This window comes from Pelophylax lessonae (genome assembly GCF_965119305.1).
Source record: "Pelophylax lessonae genome assembly, chromosome: 11".
NCBI lineage: Eukaryota > Metazoa > Chordata > Amphibia > Anura > Ranidae > Pelophylax > Pelophylax lessonae.
The window spans coordinates 179,031,313-179,052,841 of NC_138778.1; the positions used below are offsets into that span (position 1 = coordinate 179,031,313).

Sequence of the window (21,529 nt, forward strand, 5' to 3'; positions counted from 1 at the left end):
TTTAGAGGGGCTGGGGGAAATGGAAGGGAACCAGGGGGTCTGACCATCCCATTGAAGGGCCCACATCCACCCTGAGACCGCAAGAGCTATAGGGGGACACTCACCATTCTAACGACAAATCGGGTGGGCGCCACTCTGGACAGACTACCTCTCCCCTCAGGGTGGGGGTGCTGACGGCTAAGGGGCATGCTGCAACTCAGGCCAAACCAGGTCTCGTGCGTCCCGGCGGGGGTGTTTCAATCGCGGGCCAGCCCCCGTCCATTGGGGGTCTGTCGTGGCAAGGCCTAGCGCTGGGCCATAACCTGCACACGCTCGCTGGCCGAAACCTTAAGTATCTAGGATATCCAGTCCAAAACTCAGTCCGGCTATTGATTCCAGTTCTCTCAGGAACATAACTAGCTAATAAATTTAAATTTTAAAACAAAGGTTCCCTTTAAAAGAAGAAAAAAAAAAAAAAAGCCAAGACCGAAGTCCCAGCCGGGAACTAGGTTCTACTCCTAAACCAGGCAGAAACAATATGAATCCTTTAGCAGGAGTGAGTTGGTGTATGCCTTCAGGTAATGCCCCATAGGCATGGTAAAGTTTTTTCCTGCCTAGTGCCCTACTCATGTAGGGGGCAGCATAACCCAATGGTGAAGAATATGGAGCTGCGTCTGTCAATGAACGACAGAGAAAATTGGATTTTTGACTTACCGTAAAATCCTTTTCTCTTAATCTCATTGACAGACGCAGTCCTCTCTGATTAATATCAGTAGGGTTATACTGCCCCCTACAGAAGTAGGACACTAGGCAGGAAAAACGTTCTGGCCACACCTTAGGGGCAGTCCCAGAGGGTATATCCTCTCTCTCCCTGCTACAGGATGTCAGTTATGTCACAAAGCAGTGTCAGAGAATTTAACCCAACCCAACTCAAAATAGAGGGGCGGGTACTGCGTCTGTCAATGAGCTTAAGAGAAAAGGATTTTACGGTAAGTCAAAAATCCAATTTTCTCTGTCGTTCATTGACAGACGCAGTCCTCTTTAAAAAATATCAGTAGGGACGTCCCAAAGCAGTGCCACAAATGAGGGGTGGGATAACGGAAATCAAAATCCAATCCAGAAGGCCCAACCGGAGCCAACCAGAAGCATCAAGGACTCATCGAGCAAAAAGATGAGACCCAAGTGAAAAACCCAACAAACCCTCGAGGTAGACCAACGGTCTCCTCAAACAGCGGCCTGCAGAACCTTGCGGCCAAAAGAGGCATCCGCCGATGCCAGCACATCAACCTTATAAAATTTTGTAAAGGTATGAACCGACGACCAGATAGCCGCCTTGCAAACCTGAAGCACCGACGCCTGATGGCGGAAGGCCCAGGAAGCACTAAGCGCTCGAGTGGAGTGCGCCTTAACAGGGAACGGAGTAACCCGACCCTTAATAGAATAAGCCTGTACCACCGTCTGTCTGATCCATCTGGAGATAGTCGCGGCAGACGCAGGCAACCCCTTTCTAGGGCCATCCGTGATCACAAACAGTGAATCCGTCTCACGGAAAGATTCCGTAGTCGTCAAGTACACCCTAATCGACCGAACCACATCCAAGGAGTGTAACGCAAACTCCCAAGGATGACTGGGCTTAGGACACAGGGAAGGCAGCACAATATCCTCATTTAGATGAAAATCTGAAACCACCTTAGGGAGGAAGGATGAATTCGGACGAAGAACCACCTTATCCCTATGAACCACCAGATATGGGGAACGACAGGACAATGCGGCCAGTTCTGACACCCTGCGTGCAGAAGTGATAGCCACCAGAAAGGCCACCTTCTGGGATAAAGTAAGCAAGGGAATCTCCCTAATATTTTCAAAGGGAGGTTTCTGAAGAACCGACAACACCAATTAAGATCCCAGGGCGGCAAGGGCGCGCACACCGGCGGAGCCAGGTGTCGCACCCCCTGGATGAAATTCCGCACCATGGAATAAGTAGCCAGAGGCTTCTGAAAGAAGATTGCTAATGCTGAAACCTGACCCTTGATAGTGCTCAAGGCCAGTTTCTGCTCAACCCCCTGTTGCAGAAAAGCCAATATTCGGGTCACCGAGTAAGAACGTGGAGGAAACCCAAGGGATTCACACCACGCGATATAAGACTTCCATGTGCGATGATAGACTTTTCTGGAAGTCACTTTCCTCGCTTTAATTAGAGTAGGAATAACTGAAGTTGACAACCCCTTGTCCAGCACCTGGGTCTCAACAGCCAGGCCGTTAAAGCCAGCGATCGTAAAGCAGGATGAAAGATCGGTCCCTGAGACAGCAGATCCTCCCTGAGAGGAAGTCGCCAAGGAGCGTCGCGACCAGCCTGACCAAGTCGGCGTACCAGGCCCGACGAGGCCCGTCCGGAGCTACCAGGATAACTGGAATTCCCTCCACCTCTATCCTGCGAAGAAGTTCGGCAGCAATTTGAGAGGAGGAAAGGCATACAGTAGCTGATACTGCCCCCACGGGGCGACCAGCGCGTCTGCGGCGTCTGCTAGAGGATCGCGGGAGCGGGCTACAAACCTCCGCACCTTCCTGTTGAGCCGAGATGCCAACAGATCCACATCCGGGGTGCCCCAACGAAGGCACAATTGGTGAAATATCTCTGGATGAAGAGACCATTCCCCTTGATCCAGAATCTGACGGCTGAGAAAATCTGCCTGCCAATTTTCCACCCCCGGAATGAATACCGCGGAGAGAGCTGGAACAAATCGTTCCGCCCAACGAAGGATGCTGGCCACTTCCATGGCCGCCAGGACACTCTTGGTGCCCCCCTGGTGATTGACGTAAGCCACGGCCGTGGCATTGTCCGACTGGATCCGCACCGGGCTGCCCCGGAGCTGCTCGGTCCAGTGAATCAGACAAAGTCTGATCGCTCTCAGTTCCAATACATTTATTGGTAACCTGGATTCTTCCAGGGACCAGAGCCCCTGAGCAGATCGTCTGCCGAGAACCCCACCCCACCCGGATAGACTGGCATCCGTGGTGACAATCGTCCAATAGATTGGAAGAAATGACTTCCCCTGACTGAGCATTGGTGACCGAAGCCACCAAACCAGAGATTCCCTGGTCCGCTCGCTCAGCCGGATCCGATTGTCCAGGGAATCGGGATTCCGGTTCCATTTGAGAAGAATCTCTTTTTGAAGAATCCGGGTATGAGACTGGGCAAACGGTACTGCCTCGAAGGAGGCCACCATCAGTCCCAGAACCCTCATGCAAGTTCGCAGGGAAGGCCAGTTGACGGTCGTCGACTGAATCTTCCGGAGTTTCTCCGGCGGGAGAAACACTTTTGCCAAGGATGTATCCAGAGTTAGGCCCAAATAGTTCAGTCTCCTGGTGGGGACCAGGGATGATTTCTGCCGGTTCACCAGCCACCCGAATTCTTCCAAAGAGATCATAGTGATCTCCAAGTTTAGTAACAGAGCCTGTGGAGACTCCGCACGGAGTAGAAGGTCGTCTAGGTAGCCTAGAACCGAAAGGCCCCGCTGTCGCAACTGGGGCCAAGACCTTTGTGAAGACCCGGGGAGCAGAGGCGAGACCAAAGGGTAACGCCGCAAACTGATAATGGTTCTCTCCCACGGAAAAGCAAAGGAAACTCTGATGTCCTGCATAAATGGGAATGTGAAGATAGGCATCCTTGATGTCTATGGACGCCAAAAAATCCCCCTGATGCAGGGAGGCCACTACTGTGCGAATGAACTCCATCTTGAATTTTTGCACCTGGACAAAATGATTGAGTGCTCTCCAGTCCAGAATTGGACGCACCTTGCCCTCTTTTCTGGGTATTGTGAATAGGTTCGAATAGAACCCCTGAAAACGTTCTGTCCAAGGAACGTGGACCACCACTCCTTGTTGCATTAAATCCGTCACTGCCCCCGCAAAGCTTCTAAGCGGTCCGGGGATAGTCAGATATTGGAAGGGAAGAACCGCACCGGTGGAAGTGATCGAAATTCGATCTTGTATCCCGACCGTATGACCTCTTGAACCCATTTGTCTGGAATCCTGGAGAGCCATGGGTCCGGAAACCGGTGAGACGTCCCCCCACCCCAGATATGGGTGGGGGCGCACCTTCAGGCTGTATTGGTGTTATCTTCAGGTCTGGCAGGGCCAGACCTTTGTTTACTCGACCAGCGCCCTTTGAAACCCCCTGGGGGGGCTTTGGAGGACTTCGCCTTATCGCTCCACCCCAGAGGAGCGAAAAAACTTCTTATGAGCGAAAAAGGAAGGTCCCCGTCTGCGATGAAGTCCTTTCCCCTTAGTAGTCTGTGGTAAAAAGGTGCTCTTGCCACCAGTGATACCCTTGATGATCTCATCCAAGGTGGCACCAAACAGGCGATCCCCTTGAAAGGGGAGATTAGTCAAAGCTTTTTTGGAAGCTTGATCCGCCGACCAGCATTTTAACCACAGCATGCGCCGAAGGACCACCGCCGAGATTGATACGCGCCCCATTAATGGAGCGGCGTCCAGGGCGGCGTCACAGACAAACTGTAGCGTTTGTACCATCTGCTCTAGCAAGTCTGATACTGCCGGGGGGAGACTTCTCCCCTCCAGATCTCGGCGTAACAACTTGGTCCACTCTGTCAATGTTTGTGCAACCAGAGCAATGGTGAACACTGGCCTTAAGGCTGACCCTATACGGGAAAATATAGAGCGGGATATAGATTCCGCTTTACGGTCCACCGCATCCCGAAAAGACGGAGCGTCCTCCACCGGGATAACAGTAGCTTTATTTAATCTGGAAATCGGTGAATCCACCGACGGTGGTACCGTCCATTTATTAAGGAGGGATTCTTCAAACGGATAGCGTCTAGCAATCCGTTTGGAAATACCAGGGGTTCGTTTTGGACGGACCCATTCTTCCTTAATTATATCTTGAAAACATTTGGGCAAAGGAAACACCTTTGCCATCTTGGTAGGCTTGCGAGTACCAAAAGCAATTTCAGTATCAACTGCTTCCGTAGGTATAAGCTCAAGTCTTAAAGTTTCCCGCACAGACACAATCAGTGCATCTACCAGCGCTTCATCTTGCGCTATAGCGGAAGGAGAAATGTCTTCCTCGCTATCCGAGTATATGGGATACGAGGCACTAGCCCCAGAAGAGGGACCTGCAGCTGCCGCGACAGGCTCAGAATCTGTATCTGAAGTGTCAGACGAAATAGGGGTAGGCGGGGGTCGCTTTTTAGCCCCCCGTCCCTGACAGGCCACCTCCACCCGGGATACAAAAGACTCCAAAACCGCTGACAGTGCATCAATAGTAAGTGGAGAACTAGAGGGTCCTGCGGCCACCTCGAGGGGATCAGGTGGGGATACAGTGGGTACGGAAAGTATTCAGACCCCCTTAAATTTTTCACTCTGTTATATTGCAGCCATTTGCTAAAATCATTTAAGTTCATTCTTCTTCCTCATGAATGTACACACAGCTCCCCATATTGACGGAAAAACACAGAATTGTTGACATTGTTGCAGTTTTATTAAAAAAGAAAAACTGAAATATCACATGGTCCTAAGTATTCAGACCCTTTGCTGTGACACTCATATATTTAACTCAGGTGCTTTCCATTTCTTCTGATCATCCTTGAGATGGTTCTACGCCTTCATTTGAGTCCAGCTGTGTTTGATTATACTGATTGGACTTGATTAGGAAAGCCACACACCTGTCTATATAAGACCTTCCAGATCACAATGCATGTCAGAGCAAATGAGAATCATGAGGTCAAAGGAACTGCCTGAAGAGCTCAGAGACAGAAGTGTGGCAAGGCACAGATCTGGCCAAGGTTACAAAAAGATTTCTGCTGCACTTAAGGTTCCTAAGAGCACAGTGGCCTCCATAATCCTCAAATGGAAGACGTTTGGGACGACCAGAACCCTTCCTAGAGCTGGCCGTCCGGCCAAACTGAGCTATCGGGGGAGAAAAGCCTTAGTGAGAGAGGTAAAGAAGAACCCAAAGATCACTGTGGCTGAGCTCCAGAGATGCAGTCAGGAGATGGGAGAAAGTTGCAGAAAGTCAACCATCACTGCAGCCCTCCACCAGTCGGGGCTTTATGGCAGAGTGGCCCGACGGAAGCCTCTCCTCAGTGTAAGACACATGAAAGCCCGCATGGAGTTTGCTAAAAAACACCTGAAGGACTCCCAAGATGGTGAGAAATAAGATTCTCTGGACTGATGAGACCAAAATAGAACTTTTTGGCCTTAATTCTAAGCGGTATGTGTGGAGAAAACCAGGCACTGCTCATCACCTGTCCAATACAGTCCCAACAGTGAAGCATGGTGGTGGCAGCATCATGCTGTGGGGGTGTTTTTCAGCTGCAGGGACAGGATGACTGGTTGCAATCGAGGAAAAGATGAATGCGGCCAAGTACAGGGATACCCTGGACAAAAACCTTCTCCAGAGTGCTCTGGACCTCAGACTAAGCCGAAGGTTTACCTTCCAACAAGACAATGACCCCAAGCACACAGCTAAAATAACGAAGGAGTGGCTTCACAACAACTCCGTGACTGTTCTTGAATGGCCCAGCCAGAGCCCTGACCTAAACCCAATTGAGCATCTCTGGAGAGACCTAAAAATGGCTGTCCACCAACGTTTACCATCCACCCTGACAGAACTGGAGAGGATCTGCAAGGAGGAATGGCAGAGGATCCCCAAATCCAGGTGTGAAAGACTTGTTGCATCTTTCCCAAAAAGACTCCTGGCTGTATTAGATCAAAAGGGGGCTTCTACTAAATACTGAGCAAAGGGTCTGAATACTTAGGACCATGTGATATTTCAGTTTTTCTTTTTTAATAAATCTGCAACAATGTCAACAATTCTGTGTTTTTCTGTCAGTATGGGGTGCTATGTGTACATTCATGAGGAAGAAGAATGAACTTAAATGATTTTAGCAAATGGCTGCAATATAACAAAGAGTGAAAAATTTAAGGGGGTCTGAATACTTTCCGTACCCACTGTACATGTGTGGCAGGGTCCATGACAAATCCAGGAACACTTGCCAGCAAACAAGGATTGCAAAAAGAAAAAAAATTTTTTTTTTTTTTTGTATGTAATCCCCCAGCGCAACAACGCCCCTCAGTGCCACCTGCTTCGGACCCCCCCAGAGAGAGAGAGACCCCAAGGGCTCACCACCTGATGCACAGAAGCTTCTACCGAACTGCTCTCAGCGCTGTCCTTACAGAACAGGAAGTCTTGTGGATCGATTTACCCGGGTAAAGGAGGCGGCTCCGCCCCTTTACACGCCTTCTGGCACTCCCACCGCTACTCCTCGAGGTAGCTGGGTGTCCAAGATGGCCGCCGCCATGCAGGAGACATTAGGCTACGCCAAAATGGCGGCCCGCGGAAGTATGGCGGCTCCGTGATACAGCTGCATCGCTATTAGAGGACTCCCGTGCGTTAGGTAGGTGCCTGATAGTATCACCCCTCTGCACGACTGTTTTAACAGTAACGCCAGCGGCGCCCTGTCTCCATCCCTGACCGCATCAGTCATGGATCCTTAGTCCCCTGGGAGCTCCAGTTTGTCTGCCAATGACTCTACTTGCTGAGCCACCTGGAATGCTGTTTTTACAATGCAGACTTTCCTTGCAGTGACAGACTCATAGATTGTCAGCTCCCAAACCAAGCCTCCTGGAATGGTATACTTTACTCACCACTCACACTAGCAAGGGGGAGATCTGTGAAGTGTGTCACTGGATGGAGGGGAACCCCGGATCATGAGGGTCCGACCATCCACAGAGGGACCCGCATCTATTCCCAAACCCGACAGGGGGAGAGGGGGAACATTCTACTCACCATACCGGAAACAGGCGGGCACCCACTCCTAACAGAACCCCTCTCCACCGAGGTGGGGGGGCTGTCGACCAATACGGACGCAGCGACTCAGTTTCCTGACTGGTCGTAGGTGACCTGGCGAGACGTTTAACTCGCGGGGCCGGTCCCCGTCCAGTGGGACTATGTCGCGGCCGACCCAGCGCGGAGCTAGGGCCTGCACGTGCTCGTAGGCTGGCTGGGGTGACCACTGGATCTCAACATCCAGCCCGTCGCCCAGCTCCAGCATAATTGCTTTAAGATCTCACAGGAACAAAAACTGGAGAGAAAAAGCTAACTAAAAAAGATTTATCTAAAAAAGCTTGCCAGGACCAGAGATCCCAGCAAGGAACTTAGGTCCTTACTCCTGACTACGCAGAAAAAAACTGACATCCTGTAGCAGGGAGAGAGAGGATATACCCTCTGGGACTGCCCCTAAGGTGTGGCCAGAAAGTTTTTACTGCCTAGTGTCCTACTCCTGTAGGGGGCAGTATAACCCTACTGATATGAATCAAAGAGGACTGCGTCTGTCAATGAGCGACAGAGAAATCATGTTTTGTTGAAGTAATATTTCCTTATGCTAAAAGTGAATTTTATGTTAATAGGGGACACTTGCAAAAACTTGGCACTATACAGAGCACTTGCTTGTAATTCCTTGTTACCTCAAGTTATGCAATTGGATTTTGTTTCACTGGGAATTTTTTAGGAGATACTTTGCAGTATTTTTTATTTTTTTTTTAATACATTTTGTTTTTCATCATTGATTTAACAGATGTATACAAATATATTATACAGGAGTGGTGGATTATAATACTTTTGAGTGGGTTGATGTGATACACATGATAGTGCGAGCAACTCTAGCTAAAATCCAGATCGCACAGTATAAGACATAGGCTTCTTTAAATCATTACAACTTGGACCTCCAAAAAGAACCACCTGAAAGGTTTAGCAACAATGCCAACAGGCTGTCACAGTTCCGTATACATTGATCTGGTGCCAGGTATTATTGCCTGTTCGAGCTGCTCGGGTTCCTGCCAATCCGCCCTGAACCTAGGTCTTAAGCCTTTGCATCTGTGGCTTAATGTTAGAGCAACATGTCTCCACACTGAAGCTGAACCCTCCTGTTCCTCTAGCATTTGCGGTTTCCGAGTATTCTCTTATTCTGTGTGTTGTTTAATTCTGCCTTTGTTCTCAGCGTTTCCCTCTGGTTGTGCAGTTATTCTCCTTTTGGTTTCGGTCCGTGGATCCCTTCATTTACTGTTGCTGTGTGTGGGTCCCTCAGTATAGTGTGTGTACTCTGTCCTTTCAGTCTGCTATTTGGTTGCATTGTGAGCATGGTGTGCTAGAGCCGCAACCTGGGGGCTGCCTTACAGAGCAACATCCACACCACCACTGGCTCTCGTGAAGATCTTCTTCGACCCTGCGCCTCTAGCAGACCTCCATTTGCATGCGGTCACACTCCTGCACCCTGTGAGGATCCGTTTCTGGGTACACCTGGTTAATTGTCCATTGGTTCGCTAGATCTTGAGTTACAGTCCCAGGTGGTCTTACCCTGACACGGCCCATATTACAGGTCAGGGAGGGAACAGCAGACTCAGAGCTGATTACAGCAACTTATACCCACCACTGGCATCAGAGGAGGCTTTAAAATCAATCTGGTCAAACTTCACAAACGTGGTTGTATGCCCAGATTGCAGCCCTGTAAATCTGAGAAACAGCTTTGAAGCCCATAATGTGCTAACAGATTTGGTAGACTATGCATTAACAGGGAAGGGAGGAAGCCTATTCTTCAGACTCTAAAGAGGACTTGTCTGATCCCCCTAGCAATGGTGGAGCAAGAGCCAAGGGAAATCCCTTGCAGGAACCTTCCCGAATCAAAAAGAGGGAATCCAATTTCCCAAAAGGGCAGTAGCTGTGAACACGAATCAGGTCCGCAAAGTGGTGTAAAATTATCTTAGGATGTTGTCCGAAACAGGGCATGAGGAAGGGAAGACCATATCCTGGTCAAAGGGGAAGAGAAGGCAGAGACCCCCTTCAGGAAGAAAGAGGCCTCGAGCCTCAAGACAACTTTGTTCTTGTGCAACAATACAGTAAGAAAGGCTCCTTGCAGGAGAAGGTCACAAACTCAAGGATTTTCCTCACAGAGTTGATAACCACTTGAAAGCTCTCCCCTCACAAGGTCAGACAGGAGAATGTATTTCCTAAACGGTTCAAAAGATGGCCTCTAAAGAGCCAAGGGAAATATCCTAAGATCCTAAGAGGTCACAGGGGAACGTACAGCAAGAGAGATTTGAGCTACTTCCTGAACAAAGGCCTTAACCAGAGAGTGAGAGGCCAAAAGGTCACTGAAACAGAACAGCCAAGACTGATATTTGTCCCTAAAATGGTACTCAAGGAAAAAGGTCGGTCCAGACTGAAGGATAGAATACCTAGGATGAAAGTTCAACTCGCACCAAGCAAAGCAGGCCTTCCAGGTGCGATGGCAGACTTTACGAGAAGTGAACTCCCTAGCTTTCAAGAGGGTAGAGATAACCTAAAAGCCCCATGTTCCTCTGAGTTATGCGGTTAAAGCCAGCATACCAAGCAGCAAGATGGAACATTGGCCCTTGGGACAGGAGGTCCAGGGGAACTAGAAGGACCCATAGATTTTTCTGCCAGGAGGTTATGCATGTCTGAATACCATGTCCTGAGCCAATTAGGTGCAATGAGGATCGCTGGAATGCCCTTCTCGTTTCTGCAAAGTAGTCAAGGATGAATCTGGAGGAGCAGAAAGGCTTAGATCAAGTTTAACTGATCCTATGGCATCACCAATGTCCACTGCAAAGGCCCGAGGATCCCTGGACCAGTGAACAAACTGGTCCAGTTTGTTGAATCTGGATACCAGAGCATCCACAAATGGTGCCCCCCACCGGTGACATGGGGCTAGCCATACGTACAGCCCATTTCACTGGATCTAATCACTGATAACTGAGAAAATCCATCTGTCAATTTTCTATTCTTGTGATGTGGATGGCGGATGGAGTTGGAAAGTAAAGTTCTTCCCAAGAGGAACAAATCTGCTTCCCTTAAAGCCATATGATTTCAGATGCCCTCTTGATGATTGATGCAGGCCACGACATTGTCCAACTGAAATCTTGTTGGTATCCTTACAGTAGAGTCCAATGAGTCCCAGAAGGTTGACTGAAAGCCAAGTTTCCGTCAACAGCCAAGTTCCTTATAAAGCTTTCAGGACTGCTTCCCAGCCTGGGCTTACATCGGTCGTGAGAACTTTCCAGGAATGTGGAAAAAAAAAAGGGCATTCCTGACTCCAGAATTGGGTTAAAAACCTACCACGCTAGGAAGAATCTAGCCATGGGGGTCAGATGTATGGGATGGTCCATGGGTAAAGACTGACTGTACCATGTGGCCAGAATGTTGAGCTGCAATCGTATGGAGTGAAACGGAGTGTATGATACAGATTTAAAGGAGCCCACATGAGACAAGACCCTCATGCAAGCATGAATGGTGCAAGAATGGAAGCAAGAAGACTTCCTCCGGTCCCTGGCATGAGAAAGGAGGGACAGAAGTTTGTCCTAGGGCATAAAGGTTCTGGAGAAAGACACATCCAATGTCAGACCCTGGTACTCCAATCTGTGAAATGGGCCCAGTGATCACTTATGAAGACTGAGAATCCAACTGAAGCTCTGCATAGTCTGTACCATCTGTTGGATGATGGCTGAAGGATAAACAAGTGGAGTTTTTTAGATCCAGAGTGGGATGAACTCCTCCATTCGGTTTGGGAATTGTAAGGTTAAAAAAAAAAATACCTGAAAGTGTTCCCCTGTTAGTACAGGGGTAAGGACCCATTGATCCAAGAGCTGCTGGACAGTAAGCAGATCCACCCACTATGGGCAACAGGAAGGAGTGCATGAAACAGGGAGGCGGCCAAACTCCAGTTTGTTGCCCTTGGTAATGATCTCTGGACCTAGGCATCAGAGATTCTGGGACCAGAAGGTCACCAGACATTCTCTGCTTTAAGAAGTGGGGGCACCACATCACAATGGCCTTAGCGCCAGCCTGCTGGATTGAAAGTTCACGTCTTTTACGAAAGAATGTTCTTGGCTTATACTTCGCATTGCAAGACTGAGGGACTAAGGCTGGCCATACATGTTCAACTTTTGTTGTACAATTTTCTGTTAGATCTACCACAAACCACATAATGTGAGGTCAAAGCTAAACAACACATTCACTTGTATCTAATTAGGCAGGCCTTCGTACTACATACTTGAAGGTAAATTTCAAGAAAATTGGACAGAAAATTGTAAGAAAATTTTATCATGTATGGCCAGCCTAAGGTAACCCTTACTAACCTCAGGACTAGGAGACCTATTGGTAAAGGCACAAGCCTTTTTCCTCTGGGGAAGGATAAAACCCTTATCCCTGGTGATCTCCTTGATGTACTAATCAAGGAGAGACCAAACAGCCACTCACCTTCAAAGCGTAACCATTCAAGGTGTTTCTTGCAGGGGAGATCTGCTGACCCACGTTTAGGCTAGAGAATCCTGCACATGTGTACTGAGAGAAGACTAGATATAGAAATTTGACAGTGTATCTGCAAAGTCATTTATGCAGGCGCATAAGGCCGTAGGCAAAAGGTCTGACTATGGACGAAGTCCGGTGTTATATGTGGTGTACACATTAAACAGTGTTCCACTGAGACTGCCATGCTGGATAGTAATTCCTTTATATTCCATTCACAAGCAAGGAGATACCATCTCCTGGATATGGGATACACTCTGCCCAGTGAGTGATCTTCAATAAGGCCTGTCAGAGTATTTATTGTTGACTCTTTCCATTCGGTCATCCTGACTCAGGTGGAGCCATTTCAATCACCACTCACTTTGGACACCAGTCAGGCCCAGCAAGAGGCCACTACTGTGGATATTTTCTCAGCCCTGAAAGATAGAGACGCTTATGTGGGACTACTTGTTTTTCTCGACGGAAGTAATTTTTCTCCTTGTTCAATAGCATATCCCACTTTTTTGTCCATGACCGGAGATATATGTGGTTACAGATGCTGGAATGAATGGGGCCCATGTGATATGTTTCTGTGCTTAGCTGCTTGTGTTTTGGGTTGGCTCTCCTTTATGTCCACGCAATATATGAGGTATTTAAATTTATCAATAAAGTACATTAATTTTTTCACTTTACACACCGCTGTTTGTTTTCCTTTACAACTCCTCCCCCCCTTCCAATTCCTCCCTCTTGACGCCCCCCTTCCCCGCCTCTCCTTTCCCCCGCCCCTTTCAAATTGCATTGAACTTTATACAGTTGTGGAGTTGTGGATTCAGTGGTGTTTGTTATATATACCTCATTCTTTTTCCACTCCCCGGCATTTTTATATTTATTCAGAATGAGGGGTACCTGAGGGTCCGACCTTCCCAGGGAGGGGCCCACGTCCGCCCCGAGACCGCCAGAGCTATGGGCGGACACTACTCACCATATCAACGACATTGGGTGGGCGCCACTCCGGACAGACTACCTCTCCACTCGGGGTGGGGGTGCCGACAACCAAGAGGTACGCTGTCACTCAGGCCGAGCCAGGTCGTGTGTGTTCCACTCGCGGGCCAGCCCCCGTCCATCGGGGCTCTGTCGTGGCAAGGCCCATCGCTGGGCTATAACCTGCACATGCTTGCTGGCCGGGCAACCTTAAAGCGGCGTTCTGGCCACATACACATTTTTGAGGTAAAAATACCCCCCTAATCCTAAGCTATCCCCAATTACACTAATACTATTCCCACATTACAGTAGAGTACAGTAAATGAATATATATAAAATCTTACCTTTAAAATTGAAGAGAGCAGCCATCTCCAGTGTAGGCGTCTGAAGCCGCTGTGTCCTTTGCTGTGTCCTTCCTGGTTTCTGGCTACCCAGAATGCCGATCCCAATCTTGAGCATGCGCTGTAGATTGCGATCGGCAGAGTAGCGGCCGGCCATTCCCATTGCATCCTGGGATGGATGACATCTCCCAGGACGCAATGCGAAACCAGAAGTGACGTCCGGGGCCGCAGAAGGAGGAAGTCGGACAGAGATGCCCCTAAAATAAGGTAAGTGACCCCCCAAAAAAAATGTCAAATTGTTTAACATGTTTTTCCCTACAGGAATCAGAAAAGAATAAAAAAGGGGCCAGAACTCAGCTTTAAGAATCTAGAATATCCAGTCCGAAACCCAGTCCGGCTGTTGACTGCAGTTCTCTCAGGAATATAACTAGCGAAAAAAAAAAAACAATTTAATTTTTAACAAAGGTTCCCTTTAAAATAAAAAAAGACAAGCTAAGACCGAAGTCCCAGCCGGGAACTAGGTCCTACTCCTAAACTAGGCAGAAACAAACTGAATCCTTTAGCAGAGTGAGTTGGTGTATGCCTTCAGGTAATGCCCCATAGGCGTGGTAAAGTTTTTTTCCTGCCTAGTGTCCTACTCCTGTAGGGAGAAGCATAACCCAATGGCCAAGAAGAATATGGAGCTGCGTCTGTCAATGAACGATAAAGTTCCCTTTAAAAAAGGAAAAAAAAAAATGCCAGGGCCAAAGATCCCAGCAAGGACCTTACTCTGGACTAGGCAGGAAAAAAAAAAACCAGATCTTATAGCAGGAAGTGGGAGTATACCCCCCTGAGACTGCCCTGTAGGCGTAGTCAAGCTTTGTTAACTCTTTTCCACCTAGTGTCCTACTCCTAAGGAGAGCAGCAAAACCCATCGTCAGAGGATATGAAGCGGTGTCCTTTAACAAACAAAAGAAAATTGATTTTTACATTTTTTATTTAATTGGGAATGTGATCTAGCAGCTAGTGAAAAAAATTGTTTTTTTTTCCAGAATTGTCGCACAGGTGATCAAATGCCACCAAAAGAAAGCTCTAATTGTGCGGAAAAAAAGGACATTTTATTTGGGTACAGCATCGCACGACCATGCAATTGTCAGTTAAAACATCGCAGTGCCGAATCGCAAAAAATGGCCTGGTCATTAAGGGGGAAAACCTTACGGTCCAGAAGTGGTTAAGGAGGGCCTACAATATTTATCTACTATCTACTGGGTCTTTTAACATAGGATTATCCTTCACAGGGTGGTGAAGGGGTTGCCAAGGTAAGAAATGGCTAGATCTACCATGGGAATTGCCAATTTTCTGAAGAAACTTTCCCCAATAAGATACGGTTTTTCAAAATGTTTAGAAGGGAAAAAAATATTCTACAGATGAGGCCAGTATCTCGATGGGACAGGCTCAACCAGCATATGGACCAGAAAGGTGGAGGGAATTTTAGAGACCCCAAACTGGATACTTTTAAATGAGCAGACTCAGGCTGCTCCAAAAGTTAAAGAGCATAGAGCTTCAGTAAGCTTAACAATCACCTCTAGCAAAGGAGAAACGAATGTACTACAACCACCAAAAGTGGACCTGAGCTGGTGAGCCCATCTGCTCCCTTATCTTTGTGCTTGTGATCTACCTTCCTGACCTTTACAGTAATGATCAGGAGTGGGTGATTCCCCAAGTGCAAGCACCCATAGGTCGCTGTAACTTAGGAGCTAGCAGAGTAAACCACTACCAATGTGCCCTCATAGCAGGAAACCAGATGTCGTCTGACTGGCACCCCAAGTCCAAAGTAGAGGAAAGGAAAGTGTTCAACGCCAGAATTAAAAATGCCACCAATACTACCATTCAGTGGAAAATAAGTCAATTTAGCAATAACCACTGACAGGCAGGGTTTTTATAACAGAAGAGACCAAAATGGTCTCTTTTGTCAAAGTCTCAACTGGTCTGTCAGCAATAATATAATCTGAGCCGAGCACAGACGGGCCGCAACAGTAGTTTTTGGTCATGAACAAGAGTCACATCATGATGGCACAGAGTGGGTGCTGTTAATGGGGTCTGAGCTGTGCATGCCCAAAACCAACTTCACTACAACCCGGCCATTCCAGAGGCTAAATAGATGCAACACAGAAGGAAAACCGGAAAATGGAAGCACCTGGCCTAGCAGGAGCAATGACAGTGCAGAACTGGAGGGCTCTGACTGGCAAGTCTGCCATAACATGCTAGTATCATAGGTAGTGCATACTAAAATGCTGGAATAAACCTGCCAGGTACCTGAAAAAAAATTAAAAAAGTACCACTTTAATCCCAGCCATCACAACACCATTAAAAGGGCGGATAGCGGTCAACATACCCCCCAAAGGAAATAATGAAATTAGAACCCTGGGATGAAAGTTAAGGCCTCCCACCTCATACTCACCACTCACAGTAGCAAGAGAATTTGATTAACCTGTAACTGGCCTCACTCTCCATAACAGGCATACCTCCGCAGAGCTCTTTAGAAACTGGACTCTGCAAGAGGCAGGCTATGGGTCTGGACCTGTGATGCCCCCTGCAGCTAATTCCACATGTTGCGCTATGTGACAATTGGAGTGCCCACAGCAGGATCCAGTACAAAGCAATGTTACATGCTGGCTCCACAACTTTTACCAGGCGGGGTATGCATGCGGTCCCCCAAGGCTCTGCCGTGGAGTCCACAGATTGGGAAGCTGCAGTGGCAATGGTGCAGCCGAGCGATGAAAGAACAATCTCCAAAAATAAAAACTTATCCAGAGAAAAACTTTCCCAGAAGATGGTAAGCTTATCTCATATAGAGACTATATAGGGGGATGTGCCTGCAGGCTTTAATTTTTGCCGGACTCCAATCATCTGAAGGCAGCTGCATATAACCCAGTCATAATGATTAAAAGAAGCCTGTGTCCTGTCCTGTATGATCCGGAAATGGATTTATTTTATGAGAAGTATTTCAACAGCCTTTTGATTGTACATGTCTGTCTGATTTCTTACCTCATTTTGCTAAACATTCTCAATGATCTATTCTGTAGTATTTATTTTAAATGTACTTTTTTTTTAGACTTTTGCTGCTTCTTAATCTAAAGTATTCCTAAAGCAAACCGAAGCTTTAACCATACAGAGCAAATGACCAGGTTTGCTTTAATGTCACCTTTCTTAGCAGCAGATTCTTCCTATTATACACAGGTCTAGTCAGTGGCCAGGACCAAAGAACATACCCAATTTTTCCAGGTTTGGGGCAGCATGTGACTCATTCCATGTGACAGCACTAGTCTAATCACCATAAAAAAGGACTCACATGGATAAAATCCATTGCCCTGGGTAAGCTACTAGGTTAAGCAACTTCTAAGGTGTACTGGTTTTCACTTGCAGCTGAACGGAGTAGCAAGGAAGCAAAATGAAAGGGGAGTATACTGCTGCTGAAGGAAGAAGAGTATGGGCCCAATAAGAACAACTGTTATCCATGTATGGCTTTATACATGTGCACAGAGGGCTGAACTTAAATAGAGAAAAGCAAACATTTTTTGGTGTCAGCTTAAATTCAGTTCCATACAAACATTTAATACAGGCTGCAGTTGTTTCCCTTTCAAACACCATAGTGTCTGTGTACATACCTTCTTTCGATCTAGTTCCAGAGCTTTGCATTGCTGGTAACATTCTTCCAAGCACAGATGAAGCTGAGCTGTAGATCTACTTCGAAGCTTTGCGGATTTCTGACTGTTAAACACAGATGCCATGTTCTGCAATAAGGTGTCTCCATGCAGGTGGTCACTGATCTGGTGATGCGTTTGGCCAAATTCTTTATAGGCATAATTGTCCATTAAGGAAAAGTTAGAAGCACCCAACTTTTGACAAAAACATGATTGGAAATTAGATGAAAGTGATGTTGGGTTGCTGGGCATGCTACCCATCACTGATGCACTGATAGAACATGCAGTAAGTGGATGGGTCACTTTGCGGTTGGTCAGTAGCTTATTATCAACACTTCCAAGTCTTTGGTTTTTACAGTTTGCAGTGTTGCAAAGCATTCCTTGATAGGTCTGAGCTAGGCGTTCAGTGTATAGATGCTCTGTATTATACTGCATCCTCTTATCGGGATAGATCTTCTTGCCAGTATTCTCATAGGAATTACAGAGACCTAATACATTCTCATGTAAGCCAATAAATGGCTCCAACCTTTTTCCAGAGACTGATTCACATACACGTTCCTCTTTGGTTTGGTCCCTGCCATAACCGTACTCACTGTAGGAAAATGCAGGATTTTCACTATGGTGGCTTTGAAAATTGCGGTGAGGCCCAAGATAAGAGCATGCTGCGGAACAGTTGAACCCAAGCACTGGGCCTTTCTGGGAGGCAGGTACAAGGCTATTTATCTTTATTTGATTTTGATGGGAGTTGGTAGAGTTGCTATGAGGCTGGCCGTTCATCCATAAAGGCCAATCAGAATTAGAGGCAGACAAAACGCTGGTAGGTTTCAGAGCATGAGCACTTTGAGCATCATACTTTTGTGTCAACCTCTGTAAGTGATTAGGGAGAGCACCACTCCCTTCATCCAGTGTTTTCCTCCCATAATCTGATTTATGGTCATATTCAGACATGAATGACTGATCTGAAATTAGGTTTAAGGCCTTTGTAGGGGCATAACCTTGATTAGCCATGAAATCGTTAGGTTTATGACTGCTTTGCCTTGCCTGGATTAGTTTAGCATAGACTTCAGCATTCAAACCTGTCAGCTCCGGGGATACATTCGCTAAGGTTCTCCCTTCCTGAAATCCTAGGACAGAGTTTTTGCTGAGCTTGGTTTTATTATTCAGCAAATCATACCTATCAAGTTCTGGGTAAAAGCTGTATTTGTTTAAAGAGGTAACAAATGGCTCTCTAAATTGGAAGGGGTCTTTGGGAGTGTCAGACAATATTGATGCTGGTGATAAGTAGCTCTTAGGAAGGGAGCATTCCTTAAGGCCAATTCTTGGGTTTAGATTGTAGTTGTTAGGATAATCAGTGTGACACAAATAGGGCCAGCAGTCATCCTGTTCAACACCAGGCAGTTCGGGGAATAAATCCTCCCCTTTGAGCATCTCTGTGCTGGGCACAGATTCAACATCATGAAAATTCTCATGCAGGGTTGCCAGATCCTTGGATTGCTTCATGTCTGGCAATAGGTCCTGGTGATCAGACAGTCTTTTTAGGCTTAATGGCCATAAAGATTTCAACATAGGAGAGCAAATCCTAGAAAATCAAAAGGTTTAATTGCAAATCTGCATATTCCTTAGCTTACTGCCAAAAAAAAAAAAAAAAGCTAAAATCCAAATTACACAGAATTAACGAAAGACAGAATTTCAGAAGAATAGCTAAAACACATGGCTTTGATGCTTGCCATGTCACCTGCTCATTGCACAATGAATTAGCCTCATCACACTGACACTAAATCAGCATCCATACTGGTTCAGTTTTGGAATTCAGCTGAGGAAAGCTGAAGGTGCAGCTACAGTGGATATAAAAAAAAAAAAAAAAAAAAAAGTCTACAGACCCCTGTTAAAATGTCAGGTTTCTGTGAAAAAAAAAAAAAAAAAAAAAAAAAAAAAAAAGACAAGCTATCATTTCAGAACCTTTTCCACCTATGTGACCTGTAAACTGTACAACTCAGTTGAACAACAAACTGAAATCTTTTAGGGGAAGAGAATACAATAAATAAATAAATAAATAAATAAATAAATAAATAAAATGTGGCTGCATAAGTGTGCACATCCTTAAAACAAATACTTTTGATTTTTTTACAGCACTCGTCTCGTCATGGCACATCTTGACTTGGCAATATTTGCCTAATCTTTGCAAAATCACTACAAATCTGTCAGATTGCAAGGGAATCTCCTGTGCACAGCCTTCTTCAGATCACCCCACAGATTTTCAATGGGATTCAGGTCTGGGCTTAGCTGGGCCATTCCAAAACTTTAATCTTCTTCTGGTGAAGCCATTGCTTTGTTGATTTGGATGTATGCTTTGGGTCATTGTCATGCTGAGAGATGAAGTTCCTCTTCAGGTTTAGCTTTCTAGCAGAAGCCTGAAGGTTATGTGCCAATATTGACTGGTATTTGGAACTGTTCATAATTTCCCTTACCTTGACTAAGGCCCCTGTTCCAGCTGAAGAAAAACAGCCCCAAAAGCATGATGCTGCCACCACCATGCTTCATTGTGGTAAAAAAAACAAAAAAAAAAACAAATAAAGGGAGCACCGGCCTCAATCGGCTTTATTGAATAAAAACGTGTAAACAAATGGTATAAAACAGCATATCCAATCCAAACAACTGAGGCTTAGCCCCTTCTTCAGAGCAAGAGCTAAGCCTTGAAACACATTATCCATCAACTCTTTGAGGACAGTGGGCACAGACACAGAGTGATCCAGATGTTTGGATTGGATATGCAGTTTTATAACATTTGTTTGTGAGTATACACATTTTTAATCAAAGCCGATTGAGGATAATGAGTTAGGCCAGTGCGCCCTTTGTTTTTTGATTGCAGTGCCTTCAGACATTCCCAGTCTTATAGGGCAGCAAGGTCATAGCCATTTGGGATGCCAAGTGTTGAGTTCCATGGAATGAATTTGACAGGGAGCCCTGTTTCTGAGTGCACGAGTAAGGTGCTACAGCATCGTAATTTCGTTTTGGAGCATGCTTCATTGCGGGTATGGCGTTTTTGTGATGTGCAGTGTTTTTGCGCCAAATATATATTTTGGATTTATGGCCAAAAAGTTCAACCTTGGTTTCATCAGACCACAGCATTTTCCCATATGCTTTTGGGAGAGTTATGTTTTTACAAAATTTAGCCGGGTTTGGATGTTTTTCTTCATAAGAAAAGGCTTCCTGCTTGCATATGAAGAATATGGGAGATGGCTGTGGTTGGTACATATGACAACAAACACTTGCCAAATATGGCAGCCTCCCTGACCAGTTTTGTCTATCAATTTTGGAGGGACATCCAGTTCTCGGTAATGTCACTGTTGTGCCATATTTTCTCCACTTGATGACAGTCCTCACTGTGTTCCATGGTATATCTATCTAATGCCTTGGAAATTATTTTGTACCCTTCTCTTGATACCTTTTAACAAGGAGATCCCTCTGATGCTTTGGAAGAGGCACTTTAAAATGATAGCAGCTGTGTACTGACTCCTATTTAACATGAGTTTGAATGTGATTGCTTAATTCTGAACACAGCTACATTCCTAGTTAGAGGGTGTGTACACCTTTGCAACCACATTATTTTAGTTCATTTTAATCCCCGCCCCCCCACAAAGATTGTAGTTTGTTTTTCAATTGAGTTGTACAGTTTAAAGGTCACTATAAAAAGGTGGAAAAAGGTCTGACATTTTTTATCTTTGTCTTTTTACATCACAGAAACATGACATTTTAACAGGGGTGTGTAGACTTTTCATATCCATATATGGATATGGATTCCATATACATATGTATGTGCCCTACTCAGAGCAAACAATCATGAATTAACTCTCCATTATTAAAAACAAAATTCAGCAGATGAATTACTGTACAGTATGTTATCTGCTTTCCATGCTTCTAAACATCCTTAAATAGAACTCAGCGGTGCAAACAATGGTTTTAACTGCTTCTAGGTATACAATATGATCAAATGTTTATGGATAACCGATTATCACACCTATATGGGTATGTTGGACATCCTATTTCAAATCCATGGGCAGTAATAAAGAGTTGCCCCCCCCCCCCTTTGCATCAGTTGTATCAGCATTCTGGGAAGGTTGTCCACAGGATTTTAAGAGTTTCTGGTGTTTTTGCCTCTTCAGCCAAAAATGGGATTTTTGACTTACCGTAAAATCCATTTCTCTGATGTTCATTGACGGACA

At 46.1% G+C, this 21,529-nt stretch overlaps 1 protein-coding gene across 1 annotated transcript in view; it reads right to left on the reverse strand.

The window, feature by feature from the left end:
• Window positions 1–21,529, reverse strand: part of MEIOC (meiosis specific with coiled-coil domain) — a gene marked incomplete at both ends in the record, with an annotated part of 168,827 nt that overhangs the window by 36,878 nt on the left and 110,420 nt on the right. Inside the window, one exon of the mRNA XM_082272868.1 lies at window positions 17,271–18,885. Within this exon, the coding sequence (XP_082128994.1) occupies window positions 17,271–18,885 (1,615 nt within the window). The remainder of the gene's footprint in view (window positions 1–17,270; window positions 18,886–21,529) is intronic.